At 41.6% G+C, this 23,363-nt stretch overlaps 1 protein-coding gene and 1 long non-coding RNA gene across 2 annotated transcripts; both read left to right on the top strand.

Moving 5' to 3' along the window:
- The first annotated feature begins 4,203 nt into the window (after positions 1-4,203).
- Positions 4,204-5,952, top strand: LOC124542783. The gene has a single exon (XM_047120673.1). The coding sequence runs from the start codon at positions 4,204-4,206 to the stop codon at positions 5,950-5,952; it is 1,749 nt and encodes a 582-aa protein (XP_046976629.1).
- Positions 5,953-17,017: 11,065 nt separating this feature from the next.
- On the top strand, positions 17,018-17,727 carry LOC124542695. Its single transcript, XR_006967350.1, has 2 exons — positions 17,018-17,421; positions 17,498-17,727. It is a non-coding gene; the product is annotated as an uncharacterized LOC124542695 (long non-coding RNA).
- The last annotated feature ends 5,636 nt before the right edge of the window (positions 17,728-23,363 follow it).

Here is a 23,363-nt window from a genome sequence, read left to right as displayed (position 1 = left end):
GGAGCTGGGCCCACCAGTATAGTGGACATAACCGCATGCTCACTTGACCTGCTGGAACTGATTGAAGATTGGAGGGTAGACCAAACAACCACAAGCCACAATACCATAAAATTCAATATCAAAATACAAAGCAAGGGTATAAATATAGAGAGGACTACTAGAATATATAATACCAAAAAAGCAAATTGGGACCTGTTTACACAAACATTACAACAAGGCAAAATCGAAAAATCAATTAACAAAGAAATTATTGAAAATATAGATAACAAAGAGGTCCTGGAACATATAATAAATACCTATATTCTAATAATAATAAACGCGTGCAAAACTAGTATACCCTTGAAAAACAACAAAATGGTACTTACCATCCCGTGGTGGAGCGAGGAACTTGCCGAACTGAAGAAGACGGTGGTGAGATACAGACGCAGAATCAAGAATGCCGCGAAATCGCGAAGAGAGCATGTAGTCGAAGAGTACCTGAAAAAGAAAGAAGAATATGAGTGCGAAGCCAAGAAAGCCCAAATAAAAAGCTGGAAGAAATTTTGCGAAAAACAGGATAGGGAAGGAGTATGGGATGGAGTATATAGAATTATAAGGAAAACCACCAGGAGACAAGAAGACTTGACCCTCACCAAGGATGGAGCACACCTAAACCCCAAAGAGTCAGCTGACTTGCTAGCTGAGACTTTCTACCCCGAAGATCTCGCTAGCGTAGACAATGTCCACCATCGCCGCACCAGAGAGGCGGCAGAGCAAATAAACGACAGGCAGGATGATGAACATCACGACCCGCCGTTTATTATGCTGGAATTAAAGACCGCGATAGGAGGATTTAATCCGAAGAAGGCTCCAGGGGCGGGTGGTTTCACCGCGGACGTTTGTAGTCGAGCGATATACCAGGACCCGGATGCCTTCCTTGCCCTGTACAATAAGTGCCTAGAGCTAGGACACTAGGAAGGAAGCCACAGTGGTGGCATTGAGAAAGCCGGGCAAGGAGGATTACACGAACCCCAAATCCTATAGACCTATAGGCCTGCTGCCAGTTTTGGGGAAGGTCCTGGAAAAGATGATAGTAGCAAGGATAAAATGGCAGCTCATACCGCGTTTTAGTACTCGCCAGTTCGGATTCATGCCCCAGAAGAGCATCGAAGACGCCCTCTATACCCTGATACAAAATCAAAAATCAAAATCAAAATAAACTTTATTCAAGTAGGCTTTTATAAGCACTTTTGAATCGTCATTTTACAATTAAGTGAAGCTACCACCGGTTCGGAAAGTAGATTCTACCGAGAAGAACCGGCAAGAAACTCAGTAGTTACTCTTTTTTTTAACATTTAAAAAATACAGCGTCATGTTAATTAAATACAATTATTTCAATTAATGTATCCTGCTTGGGAGTCAACAGGTATTAACTCCACGCTTTTTTATCATCTACAAAATCTTGTATCGAATAGTATGCTTTTTCTACCAATGTATTTTTAACAAACGATTTGAATTTACTAAACGGCAAAGTTAAAAATTTCTGCGGAATTTTATTATAGAAACGGATAGAAACCCCAAGAAGGATCCATTGACTTTGCGGAGTCGGAAACTTGGCGTTATAAGTTTATCCTTACTTCTAGTGCATATACAATGATTATCACTGATTTTATCAAAGTGATCAATGTTACTGTGAATATACATGATATTGTTGTAAATATATTGCGACGCAACAGTAAGTATTCCTACTCTGTTAAAAACATCCCGAAGAGAGTCTCTAGCTCCAAGATTATAAATAAACCGAATTGCTCTCTTTTGTAAAATAAAGACAGATTCAATATCTGCAGCGTTACCCCAAAGTAATATGCCATATGACATAATACTGTGAAAATAACCAAAATAAACTAAACGAGCGGTATCAATATCAGTTAGTTGTCTAACTTTTCTAACCGCGTATGTTGCGGAGCTGAGTCTTCCTGTTAGGGATGATAAATGAGAAGTCCACTGAAGTCTGGAATCCAATTCTATTCCTAAAAACACCGTAGTTTCAGCTACTTCAAGACGGTCACCATTTAAAGATATATTATAATTTTGCTTGCTAACATTAGGTAGGGTAAAAACTACACATTTTGTTTTTAGAGCATTCAAAACTAAATTATTTACCGTAAACCAATTGTGTATCTGTGATAATGCACCGTTCACATCGTCATAGTCATTTTTTTTCCTGTCAACCTTAAAAATCAGCGAAGTATCGTCAGCAAACAACACTATATCACAAATACCCTTAACATAGAAAGGAAGATCATTTATACTAGGAATAGAAAGGGACCCAAAATTGAACCTTGTGGAACTCCCATTTTTAACGTAGATCCAGAAGACTTTATTCCATTAATGAAAACTTGCTGGATTCTTTGACTTAAATATGAAGCGATGAGATCAAGAGCTTTACCTTTAACACCGTAATATTTGAGCTTATAAAGAAGCGTTTCGTGTTCTACACAATCGAATGCTTTAGATAAATCACAGAATACTCCAATAGCGTTCTGTGATTTCTCCCAAGCATCGTAAATATGTTTGAGAAGCGCAATTCCCGCATCAGTTGTCGAGCGACCTCTTCTAAAACCGAATTGCTCACCATGAAAAATAGCATTTGTACCGAAATGGACGAGAAGTTGGTTTAAAATAATTTTTTCGAAGATTTTACTTAAGGATGGGAGTATTGAAATAGGCCTGTAATTACCGGGATCGCTTCTGTTTCCAGTTTTAAAAAGTGGTAAAACTTTACTACATTTTAACAAGTTAGGAAATGAACCCGTGTCCAAACTCTTGTTAAAAATTACTGCTATATACGGAGCAATATCGTATATGATGTTATTAAAAAATTTTACCGAAATGCCCCATATGTCGTTAGTTTTTTTAATATTTACAGTTTTAAATACTTTTATGACATCTATTGCAGAAACCGTTTCAAATGAAAAATCAATAACGCATTTAGAAACACTATTATTTAATAACCTAGCTGCATTTGATGTAGATGATTTTAAATGAAATGTTATTTTATGGGGTACTTTATCAAAAAATGATTCAAATAAATTAGCAACCTCTAATTCAGAACTCGTGAATCTACTACCTGTGTTCAATTCTATTGGTATAATTTCCTTTTTGGGTTTTCCACTAACACTACTAATAACATCCCATGTGGCTTTAATTCTATTATCAGAATTCAGGATTTTTTTCTTTAAATATAAGGACTTAGCAGAAATGCATACTGTTTTAAAAATTTTGGAATATTTAATGACGTATTCTAAAAAGGCTACGCTTCGATTCCACCGCCTCATATAATATAAGTCGTATAATTTATTTCTACTTTTATAAATACCAACAGTAGCCCAGTCACTAAACTTTAATTTTGTGTTACTATAACATGATTTCATTTTAAATATATTGTTAAATTCTTTTAGTATTACTTCAAAAAATGAATTACAAAGCTCATTTGGATCCTGTGTCGTAAGATCTAGATTAGACAATTTATACGCCATAATATCTTTAAAACAATGTAATTTGTTAGCCGTTATTGGCCTGTATGTTATTTTTTTTAAATGATTTATTTCTTTGTGTTTTAATGAAAACTTCTGACCACAATGGTCAGAAGTTAAATTATTTATAATTGATACTTCATATATTTCACAGTCACAGAACACATTATCAATACACGTAGAAGTGCCGTCGGTTATTCGCGTCGGTTTATTAACTCTATGAGTTAAATTAAATGACATAAACAAGGCGACCAACCGAACACTTAACGTTGTTTCTTTAAGTAAGTCGACGTTAAAGTCCCCACATACAATTATATATTTATTAGTTTTACATAGCTTTTTAAGAATGTCCTCCATAGTGGTTTCAAACAAATAATAATCTCCCGATGGGGGCCGGTACACGCAGACTATAATGTACTGTGGAAATTCCACGCAGGATAGTTCGATAGTACGTTCGATAGAGAGGGCCACAATATCTTTTCGAGATTTACAAACGATATCATTCCGTACTAATATTAATGAGCCACCACGAATAGCACTCCCTCTTACGAACGCACTTGACAATTTAAAGTTTGAAATATTCAATATGTCAAATTTTTTAACCCAATGTTCTGTGAAACAAAATACATGTATTTTATAACACTCCGAAAATAATTCTATTTCATGATCTTTACACCATATCAAAGGGATGATTAAGCTCAAAAAGCTTGTCACCCTGGTGTCGCTGGATATAGAGGGAGCCTTCGACAGCGCATGGTGGCCAGCAATCAGAATTCGTCTGGCTGAGGAAAAAGTACCGGTTAATATAAGGAGGCTACTTGATAGTTACCTCGACGAGAGAAAAGTCAGACTCAGGTATGCTGGGGAAGAGACGGTTAGAACCACGAACAAAGGATGTGTGCAAGGGTCAATAGGTGGCCCTATCCTGTGGAATCTTCTGCTAGATCCTCTATTGCATCAGATGGAGAAAAAAGAATATTATTGTCAGGCTTTTGCTGACGATATAGTTCTAGTTTTTGCCGGAGAGACTGCTCTCGAAATCGAGAGGCAGGCCAATGCTGCGCTCGGTTTTGCTCACGAATGGGGTGTCGCAAACAAAATGAAATTTGCGCCGCACAAAACATGTGCGATGATCCTAACAAATAAATTAAAATACGACACCCCACGTTTGAGCATGGCCGGGGTGCGCATTGGAATGTCTGACGAGATTAAAATCCTGGGGCTCACAATAGATCGAAAGCTCACTTTCAACTCACACGTAGCGAATATATGTGCAAAAGGCACCGATATATATAAAAGACTTTCAAAAGCCGCAAGAGGTAGCTGGGGTTTACACCCCGAAATAATAAGACTAATTTACACGGCAGCAATAGAACCAATTATAATATACGCAGCAGCAGCATGGGCACCTGCAGCGGGAAAACTTGGGGTACAAAAACATTTAAATGCGGTTCAGAGAGGTTTCGCTCAGAAGCTTTGCAAATCCTACCGCACGGTTTCTCTGAACGCGGCGCTGGTACTGGCCGGAATACTACCTCTGGACCTTAGAATACAGGAAGCAGCCGCACTGTATGAGGCACGAAGAGGGTCATCCCGCTTAGTGCTGGGCGATCGAGAGACTGAGAGAGCGGCGGGATTTGCCGAGGCTCCTCATCCGGCCCTGCAGATGGATCTGGAGATCCGAAGTCTTTCAGACCAGTACCAGGTAGACCGAAACAATGTGCAACAGGTGCGAATTTTCACCGACGGGAGCAAGATCGACGGTCGGGTCGGGGCGGCATTATCCTTATGGAATAATGAAGCCGAGACCAAGGCCGTCAAACTCAGCTTACCCGCGTACTGCACAGTCTACCAGGCGGAACTCCTGGCCATCTGCAGAGCCACGAGTGAAATCCTTAAGGACAATGGGAGTTCTTTTGGTCTTTACAGTGATTCCAGAGCAGCGCTGGAAACTGTAACGGACCAGTGGAACCTCCATCCACTAGCAGAGGACATAAGAAGGAACCTGTATGAGGCTCTAATGCGAAACAAAACTGTGTCCTTGTTTTGGGTTAAAGCCCATGCGGGCCTTCCCGGGAACGAGTGCGCGGACTACCTCGCGAAGGAAGCAGCGCTCTCGAGCCGGAGAAAGCCTAACTACGACCAGGTTCCGGTTTCATTCGTCAAGAGGAACATTTGTGAGAAGACTCTTGATGAATGGAATCGGCGATACCAGTTGGGAGGAACGGCTTCCGTAACGAGAGCGTTCTTTCCGGACGCGGTAATCGCGCACAAAACTATTAGGAAAATCAAACCCCAAGGATACCTAACCCAGATGCTCACGGGGCATGGTGGATCCTCCGAATACCTGAACCGGTTCAAGTGTAAGAAAAATCGATCCACAATCAGTGGAATCGTCGCTGCACTGCTTACTGGACTGTCCCACACAGCAAACTGACAAATATAATTTTGAGCAAAAGACGGGGGTGAAATTGGAAAAAAGTAGCCTACCGGAAATAATTGGAAAAAAGGAACTCGGTGTCGATTTTAAAAACTTCTGCATTAAAATTTGTAAAAAAGTAAACAATAAAAATCTAGATAAGTAAAAATTGTATAATATTAGTGTTTTTATAAGAGTAAATTATTTAAAATTTTAATGTTTTAGACGTAGACGTAAGTTTTTAAAGAAATGTAATATAATAAACAGTATATAAAGGCCCTGAATTAATATCAGGGGATTGGGTCGAAAAATGAGCAAAAAATTTGAATTGGTGACAAACGGGGTTTTTAGCCGGTAGGAGTCCGGCACTGCCTGGGCTTTCCATTCCCAGGCGTCCATGAGGGATTTTCCCCGTTTGTCTTAACGTAGTATATTGCAAATTGACTCATATATTTCCTGACATGTGGAAAGAGTCAGTAATTCGACCTATCCCCAAGAATAATAACCCTGTTAGCTTAAAAGATCTTCGACCTATAAGCATTCTACCATGTCTCTCTAAGGTTCTTGAAAAGATAGTATGTCGTCAATTAACAGAATATCTAGAGTTAAATCGAATACTACCTGAAGAGCAGTCTGGGTTTAGAAAAGGTCGCAGCACAACTACCGCTCTGGCCTGTGTTGTTGACGACATACTTACAGCTCAAGACGAAGGAAAAGGCACTATTCTCGTTATGCTAGATTACTCCCGCGCATTTGACTGTATTAATATTCCTCTGCTATTGTCCAAGTTAAAATATTACGGTTTTGATCATACATCTCTAAATTGGTTTTCCAGTTACCTTAATGATAGAAAACAGAGAGTTGAATTGAAGTGTGAAGATGGGAGGCCTTTAATCTCAGGCTGCTCCACAGTTAAAAGAGGAGTGCCACAAGGCTCAATTCTAGGCCCACTTCTTTTTATATTATACAGCTCGGATATTACGAAGTGTATTAAACATTGCAATTATCACACATATGCCGATGATGTTCAGCTGTATATTTCCTTTAAACCTTCAGAGACAGACAACGCGCTAGAAAAGCTTAATAAAGATCTTAGTAATATCTCAAACTGGTCTGAGTCCAATACATTAGTGCTGAATCCAAGTAAAACTAAATATATGTTACTGGGTACTCCTAATCAAATTAAAAAAATATCTGTTAAAACCACAACAAACAAATTAAGGGTGAAAATATTCAGAGAATTTCTGAAGCAAAAAATTTGGGTGTCTTAATGGACGAGAATCTACGCTTTGAAAACTACTATTCTGAAATTGTCCGCAATTGCTATTACCGTTTAAAGATTCTGTATCGTATCCGTGACTCACTGAGTACTGATTTGCGTATTACATTGTGTGAGAGTTTGGTTATGTCTAAGCTGAATTACGCTGATGCAATTACAGGACCAAGACTACTTGCAAGAACTAAAAACGTAATACAACGTGTTCAAAATGCTTGCGCTCGATATTGTTTTCACATACCCCCTCGCACTCACGTCACGCCATTTTTGAATAATTCTGGTTGTTTAAAGATGGAAAGCCGTAGAAAATTACATTTAGCAACACTTTTATTTGGCATTATAAAAAATAAGGAACCCTTGTACCTTTACAAAAAACTACGATGGGCGAGAGACGAAAATACCTCGTATGGTACCAGGGCGACCACATACATGCTCAGACAGCATAAGCACAGCTCCGCTAGTTTTCGAGGCAGTTTCTGGTACTCCGCAAGCAAAATCTGGAACAACTTGCCACCGCCTATCCGTAGCCTGCAAAACATTAATAATTTTAAAACAAAATTCAAGACCCATCTGCTAAATTTACAAAAGCAGACATAGATCTAGTGTATACATAATTTATAGTAGATACTACTTGTATATACTAGGTAGGTACTTTTTTCTTTATTATTATTATTTTTTTTATTATTATTTATTTATTTAATGTTACTAAACTCAACTAATTTTGCTAATTCAACAACCTTTTAAATATTACGTATAGTATACCTAGGTATTTAATATATAATTATTTTTTAATTTGATTAACTACTTGCCTATCGGTCATGGCCATCTTGCAATATGGAAGTTGCTCCTTACTTGAACACGGATGCCGGATTGCCTCGACTCGCCTATGATGTTTCACTCCCTGAAAATACATACAAAAATACGATTACAATATTAATATGCATATTTCAAATCAAATAATATATAACACAAACAGATTCTTTGACTAAAAATAAGTTGATAATTAAATTTTATATATAATTAACAGATATACTAAATAAAATAATACATAACATACCTTACAGTAGCACAGTACATTTGCATTATGTGTTGCTGAATATCGTTTAGTGTATAAATATGGAATAATTTTCTCAATTAACCTATGGTAGTTCTTTTATGTTGCTTTTACTATGTTTGTTGTTCACTTTTTATTGTTTTTTACAATTAATGTAAGCAAATAAAATTACTTTAATGTAGTAATAACACGTCACAGAATAAGTAACATAATAGGTTTATAATGACGCAACGTGACGCAATCTACACGGGCGTGCGGTGACGATCACACTGACGTCGACGGTGTTCCGTTATGTCCACGGACCACGTCCACGTTGCGGCCGCGCACCCCCCGCCCCGCGCGTTTAAGTTGATACTGTCATTGCGTGGCTACAAGGGAGACAGCTGAAAATCAGCAGAGGGATAAAAATCCCTCATAGCCTGAGCTGTCTCCTTTTGACTGCACACAAGTTTTACATTCATTATATATATATATTTTTTTTTATTCGTTATTATTATATCTTTCTTTGTTTTTGTTTTTTTTTTAATCAATTTTTTCTTTATATGTGTGTATGTCAATAAATGTTTTTTCTTTCTTTCTTCTTTCTTTCTTTCAAATTAATAGAGGGAGCAAAGCTTTTAAAAAAAACAAAAAAAAAAAACCTAACCTAACCTTTTTTTTTTTTGTTTTACTAGGAGGAAATGCATTTACGCACTCCGCCCGGCCGAAAGGGGACCGGGACGGATATGTGGGACTCCCGGGGCAGAAGGCCCCGTCCTACCCACTAAAACCTCCTAGGATTTCCGCCTCTCCGCAAGGCGGCAGGGCCACGGGAACGCGTTTGCCTCACCACCGCAACCCTGCTAGCGGCTGTCGCAATAGGGGCGACACTTCGCGAAAGGCACGCCAGGGTGTTATGGCGCATCTTTCGACACTCCGCCTCCGTCTGAACCGTGACGGACTCCCCCCGAGTCCGCCACTGGAGGCTGGGCGGCGGCAGCGGATGTAAAGGTCCACTGCCGACTAAGCTTCGTCAAATCAATTCAGGGCGGTAGCGGATGTAAAGGTCCGCTGCCGACTACGTTGCGTCAAGTCAAAACAGGGCTATGCGACAGCGGGTGTAAAGGTCCGCTGCCGATAGCGCTGTGTCACATCCGGGTAATGCAGCGGCGGATGTAAAGGTCCGCCGCCACTGTGTCTCGATCAAGGCAACCGGCCAAGATGGTCGCGGCGCCGCCGACCGGGTCTCCGTCGGCGCAGCGGGAGGGAGTTGGGATCGTCCTCCCGCTGTCGCTCCGCCTCCTCCTTCACGGACATTACGGCTTCGCTGAAGACCCGTAATGCCGCCCACGCCTCTTCACTCGCGACCATCTTTCTGATGAGGGCCCGAAGCGACAGGTCTAATCCAATGACCGTGGACAAGGCTGCGCGAGGCTCCGCCCAGGCTGGGCACTCTGCGCGCGTGTGCTCAGCCGCGTCCACGGCTCTGTCATCGCAATGATGACATACCACCGACGGCTCTCTCCCGACCACTTCGCAAAGGTATTTGGCGAAGCAGCCGTGACCAGTTATGAGCTGTCAGGTGGTACGTCAGTGGGCCGTGCTTGCGCTCGACCCACTCTCTCAAAACGGGCTGGATCGCCGCCACGAGTTCCCCACTGGCATCCGGAACTCGCAGCCGATGGAGATGGAAGTTCCGCCGACAGTAATGGACATACCCTGAGGTGGCACGTTCCGAGGTCCATGGAAGACTAGGGCCTCGGATTTGTGCAAGGCCACCTCAAGGCCCAGAGCACGAATGCGGTGGACCGCATGTGCCACTCCCGCCGTGGCAAGATACGCCGCCTCCCGATGGGTACTGCCGCGGGCCGACACGAGGGTGTCGTCAGCGTAGCAGGTCACGCTGACCCCCGCAACGTGGCCCCGCGCAGCACCCAATCTTAGCCGATGTTCCACAGTAGCGGCCCCAAAACCGAGCCCTGTGGAACACCGCAAGTCACAATCCTCCTGCTCACTCCCTCCATCGTCGGGAACACCACCACCCTACCCGAGAAATAGTCGACGATGGTTCGTCGCAGATAGTCCGGAACGTTGTGGTATCTGAGAGCTTCCAGAACCACTTCCCAGGGCAGAGTGTTGAAGGCGTTGGAAATATCCAACGACACTGCCAACAACACCCCACCCCGAGAGACCTCCTCCTCTGCGACCTCCCTCAGTCTGGCGACTGCGTCCAGCGTCGAGCGGCCCCGGCGAAAGCCGAACTGTCACTCGCTCAAGCCTGGCTCCATGCTACCGACTAGACGGGCTGCAAGTATACGCTCAAAGAGCTTACCCGTTCGTCAAGCAACACGATGGGCCGGTAGGCCGACGGCTGATCGGGGGCTCGTCCCTCCTTGCGGATGAGAACGAGCTTACCCGTTTTCCACCGATTCAGGAACCTACCCTGAGCCAGGCAGGCCGAGAACAGTTGGCACATGCCATCGCCCAACTCCTCCGACGCGATCGCCAGGGCGCGTCCCGGTATCCCGTCAGGCCCGGGGGCTGTCCTCTTCGAGCGAAGCTTCAGGACAGCCGCGCACAACTCTGCCTCGATAACCGGGAACGCCTGATCCGGCACCTCCCTCACGAAATCGGGCTCCATCGCCGGTGGGACGAACGCTCCGCGCTCCGGAAATAGTTCCTCCGCGATCCGTCCCAGAAGCCGCGGCTGGATGGTTGTGGTGAGCGGGGGTGTCCAGGGTCGGAGCTTCTGCCTCACGACCCTATACGGTCTCCCCCACGGATCCGCGTCGAGTGACGCCAGCCACTCCGCCCATGCCGCTTCCTTCGCCTGCGCGATAGCCTTCCGGAGCGACACGCAAGCCTCCCTGTAGGAGGTGTAAAGAGCCTCCTCCAGGTCATGATCGCGTATCCGCCTCCGTCTGGACCTGGCGTATTGGCGGCGGGCCGCAACACACGCCCTCCGCAACGTCCGTAGCTCCGGGCGCCACCAGTAGACTCGGTGACGTGGAGTCTGAGGCTTCACCCTCGGCATCGCCGCATCGCAGATGCGAAACAGGGCGGCGCCGAGTCGGTCGGCCTCTCGGTCGACCTGGACGGCCGGGTCGGAACCGGCGCACCAGGCCTCCACGATGGCCGCCTCTTTTTCCAACTGGCGATCGAGACGGCCAAGACTCCACCGCGGACCTTCTGACCGCTCAACAGCGGGCCGGACGACGGGAACCGCGGAGACATCAAATCGGATATAACGGTGATCCGATAGAGTCTCCACCCCCGTCTCCACCCTCCAATCTCGAACACGGCGGGCTAGGGCGATGGACGCGAACGTTAAGTCCACGATCGACTCGCCCTGCTACCGCACGCACGTGCTCTCCGATCCTCTGTTGATTGCCGTGAGTCCCGATGACACGGCCCACTCCTCTAACACCTCTCCTCTGGCATCGGTCGCAGGGGAGCCCCAAGCCGTAGATTTGGCATTGAAGTGCGACCAGAGCCCCGACCTCAACGAGAAGTTGCTCGAATTCGGCGAGACTCCGGTTAGGAGAGGCGTAGACTGCTACGAACGCAGTTCTTCAGTCTTCAAAACAATTTTTTTAATAATGAGCGAACCTAATATAGAACATATATATTTGTATACATCTCACATATATGTGTATTTGAATAACTATATTTGTCTTCATCATTCTTATTGTTATTTTATAGCACCGTTATTATACTCATTTTATTTATTTATTAATTTATTGTTATTTTTTGCGTTTCATTAAGGATAAAAATGATAAGTAGTAAAAATATTAAAATAGGCTTATTTAACCCGGGTTCGCTTGGTTCACATCACGATGAGTTCATAGTTCTAATGGAGCGTCATAACGCAGATGTGATAGCAATCAATGAGACGTGGTTGCGCTCAGGAGAGGATGGCAGAGCTCCTGTTGTGCCTGGTTACCGATTGCGTCACATACCGAGACCGGTTGAAATTCGATCACGTGGTGGCGGTGTCGGTTTTTATATCAAACGCGGTATATCTGCGCGTACACTGCTGCACCCGATATCGCCTCTTGTGGAGCAAATGTGGATAGCCATCAAAATAAATGGCAAAACCATAATTATTGGTACAGCCTACCGCCCCCCTTGGGGAAATATAGCAACCTTTTTTGACGCATTGACCGAAACAATAGGTATAATATCACAATAGTTTACCCTATCACGATCATTTATACGTGTTAGGAGATTTTAATATTAATTATATGGGTACGCGAGATATTCATAAACAAGCATTGGACCTGTTCCTATCGACTCATGGCTTAAGACAATATGTCACTGGACCCACTCATTTTACTCCTAATAGTGAAAGTTTAATTGATCTAATTTGTTCGAATACATTAGTTAGTCAGATTAGAATAGATTATGTAGCTGAGTTCGGAGGCCATGCGTTTATATCCTGCGAAATAAGTATTAAAAAACACAAAATTTTACCAAAAAATATTATTTATAGACCATTAAAGGACATCAATCCAGAACATCTTAATGAGACACTTAATTTAATAAATTGGAAAAGTGTCACTGATATCGAGGAAATAAACGACATGGTGGCTGTATTCAATAGTAACTTGTTGTGGGTCTTTGACTTACTGGCACCTAGTAAATTAATCTGCATCAGGGAAAACCAATATCCCTGGATAACATACAATATAAAGTTGTTGATGAGTCGTCGGGATGCGGCTCACGTAAAAGCGAAAGGGACAGAGTCAGAGACAAGTATAAGTTTTTATAAAAATTTGAAATTGCAGGTTACTCAAGCAATACATAGAGAGAAGTCTGCTTAGAATAGATAGATAGAATATGCTTTATTGTACACCACAAACAATAAACTTTACATGGAAAAATTAAAATGTACAAAAAGGCGGTCTTATCGCTAAGTAGCGATTTCTGCCAGACAACCTTTGATTTGGGGAAATTGTGCAGCGAAAAGGTAGGTGGTGCCTTATATATACAATAATACATATATACGTATAAATAAACATACATACATAAATATATATACTAATAAAATAAATGAACAATTACACATATAAATATAAATGAATATAATAATATATAATATATAAGTCGTCTCAAATTTAATTATGTAAACACAAAATTTTAAATAAGTCACAGTAAATAAAAAAAAAATAAATAAATAAAGGAAACAAAATAAAATTAACAAATAAAACATAAAAACTATACAAGACCATATAGTGACTAAGTTTCCATAGCCAGATAGTGCTCTTTTACCAACCTCTTAAAAGACAATAGCGTTTGCGCTTGCTTAATGTTAATGGGTAAAGCATTCCACAGTTGGATAGCCTGTACGGTAAAGGACATTTTGAAAAAAATTGTGTTATGCACAGGTATCCTCAATGTCAGATTTTCAGCCGATCTTAACCCTTTATTATGTAGTCCTAGGAACTCAAATTTTTCCTTTAAATAAGTCGGGGCATTAACATTAAACAAGACGCAATAAAGAAGCGAGAGAACATGCAGATTCCGGCGAAAGCGAATAGATAACCACTTGAGTTTAGATCGAAAGTTGGAAACATGGTCATATTTGCGCAAGCCAAATATGAAACGTATAGCAATATTTTGGAGTCGCTCAAGTTTGTTTAGTTGATCCTCGGTTAAATTAAGATAGCTTGCGTCAGCGTAATCGAGAATAGATAGGAGTAAAGATTGTGGTAACATAATTTGAGATGGCCCAGTGGTTAGAACGCGTGCATCTTAACCGATGATTGCGGGTTCAAACCCAGGCAAGCACCACTATATATATGTGCTTAATTGTGTTTATAATTAATCTCGTGCTCGGCGGTGAAGGAAAACATCGTGAGGAAACCTGCATGTGTCTAATTTCATCGAAATTCTGTCACATGTGCATTCCACCAACCCGGATTGGAACAGCGTGGTGGAATATATCCAATCTCTCTCCTTAATGGAAGAGGAGGCCTTATCTCAGCAGTGGGAAATTTACAGGCTGTTACTTTACTTTTACTTTAACATAATTTTGGTTGGAATAGGAAGGAAATAACGCAGACGCTGTAGAGATTTAATGGAGCCAATAGTTTTCCGACTTAGTTCTTTAATATGGCAGTTCCACGATAGAGTATTATCTAAACGTATACCTAGATTTTTAACATTTGGACTATAAGGTATTACGGCATTATTAAATTTTATTTTAGGTAAATCAGACCAAACCACTCTCGAAACCAAACTCTGGCTGCCAATAATAATGGCCTGAGACTTAGAGGGGTTCACCTTGAGACCATGAGACTTACTCCAATGGCAGATCTCTTCCAAGTCATTATGTCTGTGCTTATTGTCCATTCCCCATCGAATGTCGTCGGTAACTTTCACCAGCGCAGTGACCGTACTATGACCAGGACGGAAACCGGATTGTAAGGGATTTAGGATATGGAATTGATTAAGGAATAGACTAAGCTGGTGATGGACTAGCTTCTCTAGAACTTTTGAAAGGAAAGGTAGAATGGAGATTGGGCGAAAGTCGGAACAAGTGCTGGGGTTAGCCTTTTTTGGTATTGGAATAATTTGAGCATTTTTCCATGCATCAGGGAATTCGCAGGTATTAACGGAATGGTTTAGGATGTGAGTTAAAACAGGGATAATGATGTCAATGATAGGTAATATCATACTACGGCTAATACTATCGGTGCCGACAGCATTGGACGTGATAGACAATATGTTCTTTTTAACATCACATTCAGTAAATTGATTTAATGTAAACGGTGGATAATTTGGAGTGGACATTAAAGAAAGAGTATCAAGCGTAGATTTTTTATCAGCGCTATCAATTACGTTAGCAGCAGAAAAGTGATTATTAAGATTTTCAATATCCATATTAGAAGAAAGTGAAATTTGAGAATTTTTACCAACTCCAAGTGACTTTAAAAATTTCCATGTTCTGGTTGTGTCGCCGTTTTCGACAGATTTGTGAATGTGACGTCGTTGTGCATCTCTACACAATGTATTGCAGCGATTACGAAATTTATTGTACTTTGTGCGATTGGCCTCTGATTGATCTGACTTCAATCGCGCTTTATAAAGTCCTTTTTTGGCAATCATAGCTTTTAAATCATCACAAAGCCATGGTGCAGGAAGATGTTTAATTTTAACAGGTCTAACAGGGGCATGCGTGTCGTACAGCTGTATTAAAAACGAGTTGAAAATGTTTACTTTTTCATCTATCGTGGATGCATCAATTACTAGTGACCAATCGATTTTACCAGCATCTGCACAGAGACTGTCAATATCCATTCCACCAAAATTACGCTACAGAAGTACTCTCGGCTTCGCTTTTGGAGGACGTATTTTATAAGAAAGATAGATGAGATCATGGTATGAAAATGCATCAGCTGAGCAATGACCATACTTAAACACATGATCTAAGGAAGAAACCAAAATTAAATCAAGTAGGGAGTAGAATTTGGAAAATTATGGGTGGTGGATAGGGGCATAATATGCATATTGCAAGCTTCTGCTACCGACTGAAATCTTTTAGCACGAGCATCGTTTTTCAGTAAGCAGGTGTTAAAGTCACCCATAATTATGGTATGATCATAAACAGGCATAAAATTTTCTAAAGTAGTTTCAAATGAGTCAAAATAATCGTTAAGGAGAGATGGGCTATAAAAGACACCAAGAAGAATTTTTGTATGGGACAAGATAACTTCAATAAGTATGTGCTCTGCCGCATCCACAGAGGGGGGTTGGCTTGACGTGCTAATTACAGTAAAAGGAATGTGGGACCTAGCTACGCCACCACCACCTTTGTTGATGCGGTCATTGCGAATGAGATGAAAGCCTGGAAGGGAGAAAGAAGTAGAAGGAAGCGATGGTTTAAGCCAGGATTCAGATACTAGAATGGCATGAATGTTTTTGGAATCGAAAGACGCAAGCATGTCGGGATAATGGGCCGGAATACTTTGTGCATTTATGTGAATGACGTTAAAATGCTTCTGTAGATCTAAGAAGTAGGTGTCAAGAGTGACATTAAGAGGTTCAGGGGACGTACTGTGATAACTATCTTCGCTAATAGAAGAGTTATTAGACGACAAAGATATAAATAAATTACTGTCTATACTATCATTGTGGGACGACATTCAGAATAAAAATATGTATAATAAAAATAAAAAAAAAAATAAAATAATAATAATTAAAAATATATATATATATATATATATATATATATATATATATATATCTAAAATAAAAATAAAATTGCACATACCCAAACCGCCAGCAGACTTCAGAAATCGACGTAAGATAATTTAATAAACTAATTGCACAAATTGTTATATAACTAAACCAAACAAAACAAAAATATATGAAAACAATTTATCAAGACAATATATACCTAATAAGATAAAAAACAAAATATCTAACATTTATTAAACAATAAAATTCTTATGTGACCCACTAGAAAAAAAAAAAAAAAAAATTAAAGTAAAAATAATTGTCTATGGTTATTCATTAGGCAGAATGACGTTTGACATAAAACAATTTAACATGTCATTCTGACATGACAACATTAACATAAAGTGTAAAAGTGGGTAACATATAAATAATAAGTAATCGTAAAATTAAGTTAAACACAATAAAATAAAAATTAAAAAAAAAATCTAAGATTAACAGACTAAAATTATAAGAAAAAGTGAAATTATAAATAAACTATGGAATCAAAATAACAAAGAGTATAACAGTCTTAAGAAAGTTACTAACTAATTTTTTCACGTTCCTCCTTGTTCTTAATTGAGACAACTTGTTATCCTTGGAAGCTTGAACAATAGCACTGGCTGTGGAGGGCACTTCCGTGTCATTGTTGGAACTGGAAACCGCGTTCAAGTCAGCAAGTGAAAAAATTCGATGCTTCGACCCGTCAGACCCCACAACAACAACAACACCGTCTCTCGTCCAGCACTTGTTAATGCCAAAGCGTTGCCGAGCAGTCAGGAAAGCCTCATGCCGACGCTTAGTCAAGAACTCCGACAAGGTCACTCCAGAGCCTTTCAAACATTTCTTTGAAAACCAAACCTTATCTCGGAGTGAAGTTTCATTAAACTTGACCAGGATGGCTCTAGGACGTTCAGGGCTAGATCGGCCTAAGCGACGAGAAGTACGGATACTATCAGAGGTCAGTTCAGGAAGCTGCAGCCGATCTGACAATACCTTGACAAGATTCTCGGTAATATTTTCATTTTTTGCTTCAGGAACTCCATGCACAAGTAGGATCTTCTTTCTTGACCGCATCTCCATGTCATCGGATTGCCTGGATAACAGCTCCACCTGAAGTTGAAGATTCTCCAATGCCGCTAGCACAAAGGATCGGAATGCGTTGAATTGTGCATTGATGTTTGAAGTTGGACTAGTAGCGGGAATAGATGATTTCAACTCTTTTTGAAATTCAGACATCTTCATATTAAAGTGTTCGGTCAAGTCATCCAGTGTCTTTTTTATTAAGTTGTCAAAAATTGTAAGTGAAAATATTATATAATATTAGGTTTAGTGAATATTATTAGAAGTGAGTAGATGAGCAGATGATTGTTTTTGTGCAATAATATATAGTAGCTGGCAGGAATAATTGATAGTGGAAGTGCCACGCTGTATACCTTCGGGTTACAGCCGAATGGGCCGGCACGCCCGGGGAAGTACCACTCTCTCACTTAAAATCGGCGTAAAGTGGTAGTTATGCTACCGCGTTTCGTCCGGTAAGTGAGAGTTCCGGAGGCCCAATCCCCCTCCCCCCCAAAACTTGATGGTTGTGCAGAATTTGGTTAAATTACCCCAGGAGGGTACCATCAGCGACAGCGGTGGAGAATCCCTCTCTGGGCATCCATGCTCAGGACATACAACACCTGAGCAGGGATGCCCAGGCTGCCCTCCGAATTCTGGGGGGGGCAATTTTGCGCTCGCCACTGTTCGGGGCAAGCGGAGCAGGCATCATAAGGCAACCCCTACCACCCTCGCTGTGGACTTCTGCAACATAAGGGGACTCAACTCCAACCTCAACGCCGTTCACTACCATCTGGAAACGGCGAAGCCGGCCTTGCTCTTTCTAACCGAGACCCAGATATCTTCTCCTGCCGATACGACTTTTCTCTCGTACCCTGGGTACAAATTGGAACATTCCTTTATACCACGAGCTGGGGTATGCGTTTACGTCAGAGATGATATCTGTTCTCGACGCCTCGGCAGCCTTGAAGGACAGGACCTATCGATTATCTGGCTGCGTGTAGACTGCGATGACCATCCGCGAATCTATGCGTGCCTTTATAGGTCCCATAGCGGTAATGCCGAAACCGACCGACTGGTTGAGCACGTCCAAATGGCTACAGATTCCGTGCTTCAGCAGATTCCATCCGCAGAGATCATTATTCTGGGTGACTTTAATGCTCACCACGCATGGTGCCGCCGAGTATGGCACTACAAGTCAGCAGATTGGGATGGGATGCGGTCTTTTTTTGCATCTTACCCATGGGGGCAGATTTGTTTCTCGCCGGATGATCCGAACGCTGCTGCTGACTCTGTTGCCGATGTGGTGCTTCAGGGTATGGAACTATTCATTCCTTACTCTGCAGTACCCATCGGTGGCAAGTCCCAGCCTTGGTTTGGTCGCTTCTGCAAAACGGCATCACGCCGAAAGTGGGAACGCTATCAAACCTGGGCTAATGCATCTGCGTCTCGTGATGTAAATACCAGCGCATTTAAAAAGGAATACAACTCTGCCTCTAGGTCCCTCAAAAACGTGATTGCTAGGGCGAAGACGGAGTACATTGGCAGAATTGGCGAGAGACTGGTGCGTCTCCCTTCAGGAACACGAGCGTTCTGGTCTCTCGCTAAGGCTGTCTTAGGGAATTTCTGTCAGCCATCTTTTCCATCTCTGCACAGAGACGGTGAGTCATTGGCCCATACCGCGAAAGAGAAAGCTGATCTTTTAGGCTCTCTCTTCGCGTCGAACTCGACTCTGGATGACCAAGGAAAATCTCCACCAACAATTCCGCGATGTGATACCACGATGCCGGAGGTTAAATTCCGGCAAAGTGCAGTTCGTAAAGCACTTCTTTCCTTGGACATTCATAAGTCGAGCGGACCCGATGGTATCCCTCCAATCGTGCTACGGACATGTGCTCCCGAGTTGGCACCGGTCTTAACGCGTCTTTTCCGGCAATCCTACACATTAGGCGTCGTCCCGAATTCCTGGAAGACAGCTTTGGTGCATCCGATCCCTAAAAAAGGCAACCGCTCAGACCCGTCCAATTATAGGCCTATAGCCATCACCTCCTTGCTCTCCAAGATAATGGAGTCCCTTATAAACTGCCAGCTCCTGCGGTATCTAGAGGAGAACCAGCTGATTAGCGACCGCCAGTACGGTTTCCGTCGGGGTCGGTCAGCCGGTGATCTTCTAGTTTACCTTACTCACAGGTGGGCTGAAGCAGTTGAGAGCAAGGGGGAGGCATTAGCAGCCAGCTTGGACATAGCAAAAGCCTTCGATCGTGTATGGCACAAAGCGCTTCTTTCGAAGCTTCCTTCCTATGGGCTTCCCGGGAAATTATGCAATTGGATTACCAGCTTTTTGGCAGATCGGAGCATCAAGGTCGTTGTCGACGGTGCATGCTCTGACTTAAAATACGTCAATGCTGGTGTTCCACAAGGCTGCGTTCTATCACCCACTCTGTTTCTTCTGCATATCAATGATTTGTTGCAAATCGGGAACATTCATTGCTATGCAGACGACAGTACCGTTGACACCTTATACACCGGCCGCGCTAATATTTCTCGGGAAAACGTCGAAGAGAACCGGAACAAACTTGTGTCTGAAATCGAGTCTTCATTAAACGAAGTCTCGAATTGGGGCCGGCTAAATCTAGTCCATTTCAACCCCAAAAAGACGCAAGTTTGCGCGTTAACCGCTAAAAAAACACCATTTGTCGTATCTCCACGATTTGAGAACATTCCGATAGCCGCTACAGGTAGTATCGGAATACTTGGCGTTGATATTTCGAGCCTCGTTCAGTTCCGCGGTCAATTGGAAGGCAAAGCCAAATTGGCTTCAAAAAAGCTGGGCGTGCTCAGCAAGGCGAGGCAGTATTTCACGTCGGCCCATCGCTTTAAACTTTACAAGGCGCAAATTCGGCCTCACATGGAGTACTGCTCTCACCTCTGGGCGGGTGCTCCCCAGTACCAGCTCCTTCCATTTGACCGCATCCAACGTAGAGCGGCTCGAGTTATCGACGATCAAGCTCTTTCCGATCTCCTTGATCCTTTGGCTTTGCGTAGAGATGTCGGATCACTCTGCATCTTCTACCGAATTTTTCACGGGGAATGTTCCGAGGAATTGTTCGGATTAATCCCGGCTGCTGAATTTCACCTTCGGACATCTCGCCAAAATTCTAAGTTTCACCCGCACCACCTTGATGTCCGAAAATCCACAACAGCGCGATTTCTCAGACATTTTCTGCCTCGCACAACCACTTTGTGGAACCAGCTTTCGCCGGCGGTTTTTCCGAACCGATACGACATGGGAACCTTTAAGAAAAGAGCCTACTCCTTTTTGAAAGGCCGGCAACGCACCTGCAAGTCCCCTGGTGTTGCAGGTGTCCATGGGCGGTGGTAGTCACTTTCCATCAGGTGAGCCTCCTGCTCGTTTGCCTCCTATGCCATAAAAAAAAAAAAAAAAAAAAAAAGAATAGGGCTGTCACAGGTATTTTTTTTTACATATAAATATTTATTTTAATTTTTAATTACAGCTGAGTAAAAAACGTGACTTGTCATTTACACTCCTACCCTCAAAAAAAAAAACTTACTTACTTTACTGCTTACTTTAATTACCATATAAACTCGAATATAAAAAACTCAACTGTGCTTTGGAATCACTTAAAAAAATATATTAATATAAAACAAAAGTGTTATAATATTATACCAGAAGAAATCAGTAATCCGACTACTATAAATAATCATTTTCTACATATCCCTGGTAGCAATTACGTTTCTCTTTCGACAATTTATTATTACGAGTTGCATAAATACGGTACAGCTATCTTTACATTGTCTACTAGTAATGAACTGGAAGTTTTAAAAATTTTACGCTCCTTAAAGTCGAATGCCATGGGTATTGATGGTATTTCATTGGATATGTTGCTACTGACTTTACCGATCACATAATCAAATATTACCACTATTGTCAATAAATCTATTTCATGTAATACGTTTCCGGCCCTATGGCAGACGGCTCTGGTAAGACCTATACCCAAGAAAAATAATGTTACTGAGATTAAAGATCTTCGTCCTATAAGCATATTACCATGCATTTCGAAGATATTGGAAAGAATAGTGTGTAACCAATTAACTGCATACCTAGAGTCTCAAAATATTTTACCCGATAGACAGTCGGGGTTTCGCAAACATCACAGCACTACTACCGCGTTGTTAGATGTAATTGACAATGTTTTGTGTGCTCAGGACGTGGGTGAGGGTACAATCCTTGTTTTATTGGATTTCTCGCGTGCCTTTGACACAATCAATAGGTCATTACTATTATCTAAATTAAAATATTACGGGTTCAGTCTTGACACAATTAAGTGGTTTTCGAGTTATATAGGAAATCGTAAGCAAATTGTAGAAGTAATAAATGAGGATGGGTCAAGAGCTCTCTCTGATTGTTGCTCCGTTAACAGAGGTGTTCCTCAAGGATCAATATTAGGGCCTGTCATTTTTGCGCTATACTGTGCCGATATAGTGAAAAGTATAAAACATTTTAAATATCACATATATGCTGACGATATAGAAATTTACATATCATTTAAAAACTCAGAAATAAATTTAGCTATACAAAATTTAAATGACGATCTTCAGCGCATTTCAGAATTGTCAGATTCACATAGTCTTATTTTAAATCCGAGCAAGACTAAATATATATTATTAGGAACAAGAAACCAGGTGAATCTAATTAATGACCTAAACCCATTTGTGCATATTAAAGGCGAGGGAATAGAACGAGAAGCGAGAAGTTTGGGCTTGTTGATCGACGAGCGATTGACCTTTGAAAAACACATTATAAATACAGCTCGCAATTGTTTCTATAGATTAAAAGTTTTATATCAGATCCGAGATGCTCTAAGTAAGGATATGCGCATAAAGTTATGTGACACTCCAGTTCTTTCAAAGTTTAATTATGTTGATGCGGTCATCGGGCCCAGATTGCTCGCTCACACAAAAAATCTTATTCAGCGTATACAGAATGCATGTATTAGGTACTGCTACAAAATACCGCCTCGCGCACATGTTACTCCATATATCAATAGTGCCCGAATGGCGAAGATGGAATACCGCAGACAATTACACTTTGCCACCTTGTTATTTGGTATTATTAAAAATAAAACGCCTATATATTTGTACAGCAAACTAAGTTGGGCCCACGAAAGTAATAGAAGTTACCAAACGAGAGCGACTTCTTATATGCTGAACGTGCCGGCTCACCGCACAGCAGCATTCCGCAGCAGTTTTCGTTACGCGGCAACGAAGTGTTGGAACAACATCCCCCCTCCGCTTCGGATCCTGAAGTCCGTAAAAACATTCAATATCAAATACAAAACATATACATTAATATACAGCTAGAATTGCACTAATAAATGTATAATTATGTGTATGTGTATGTATGTGGTATATGTATGTGTATGTATATATGTATATGTGTACATATGTTTATAGCATATGATCTTAAAAATTGGCTTCGTTATCGAGTTACGTAACTATGGTCTACCTCCGGCTTAATTACTTTATTTATAAATATATATATATATATATATATATATTGAATACTCGTATATATATCTAAATTGATATTCAATTACAAGTAAAATGTATCTCGGTTGTATTTAATATATATTAGAAATATAACATACACATTTTTTTTTCCATAGATACATATATAAATACGTATTATCTCACCTTAATGGTATGGCTCCGTTGCTTGCATCGTGTTGTTCCATCGACTATATGTTAGCTATGCTGAGAAAACTGCCGCTAATAACGAAGTATTGTTACCCATTTGATTTAACTATTGCTTTCGTGGGTAGT

This window comes from Vanessa cardui, chromosome W (genome assembly GCF_905220365.1).
Source record: "Vanessa cardui chromosome W, ilVanCard2.1, whole genome shotgun sequence".
NCBI classification, from domain to species: Eukaryota; Metazoa; Arthropoda; class Insecta; order Lepidoptera; family Nymphalidae; genus Vanessa; species Vanessa cardui.
Note: the sequence above shows the minus strand (reverse complement) of the source record. Positions and strands in the feature narration are given on the sequence as shown.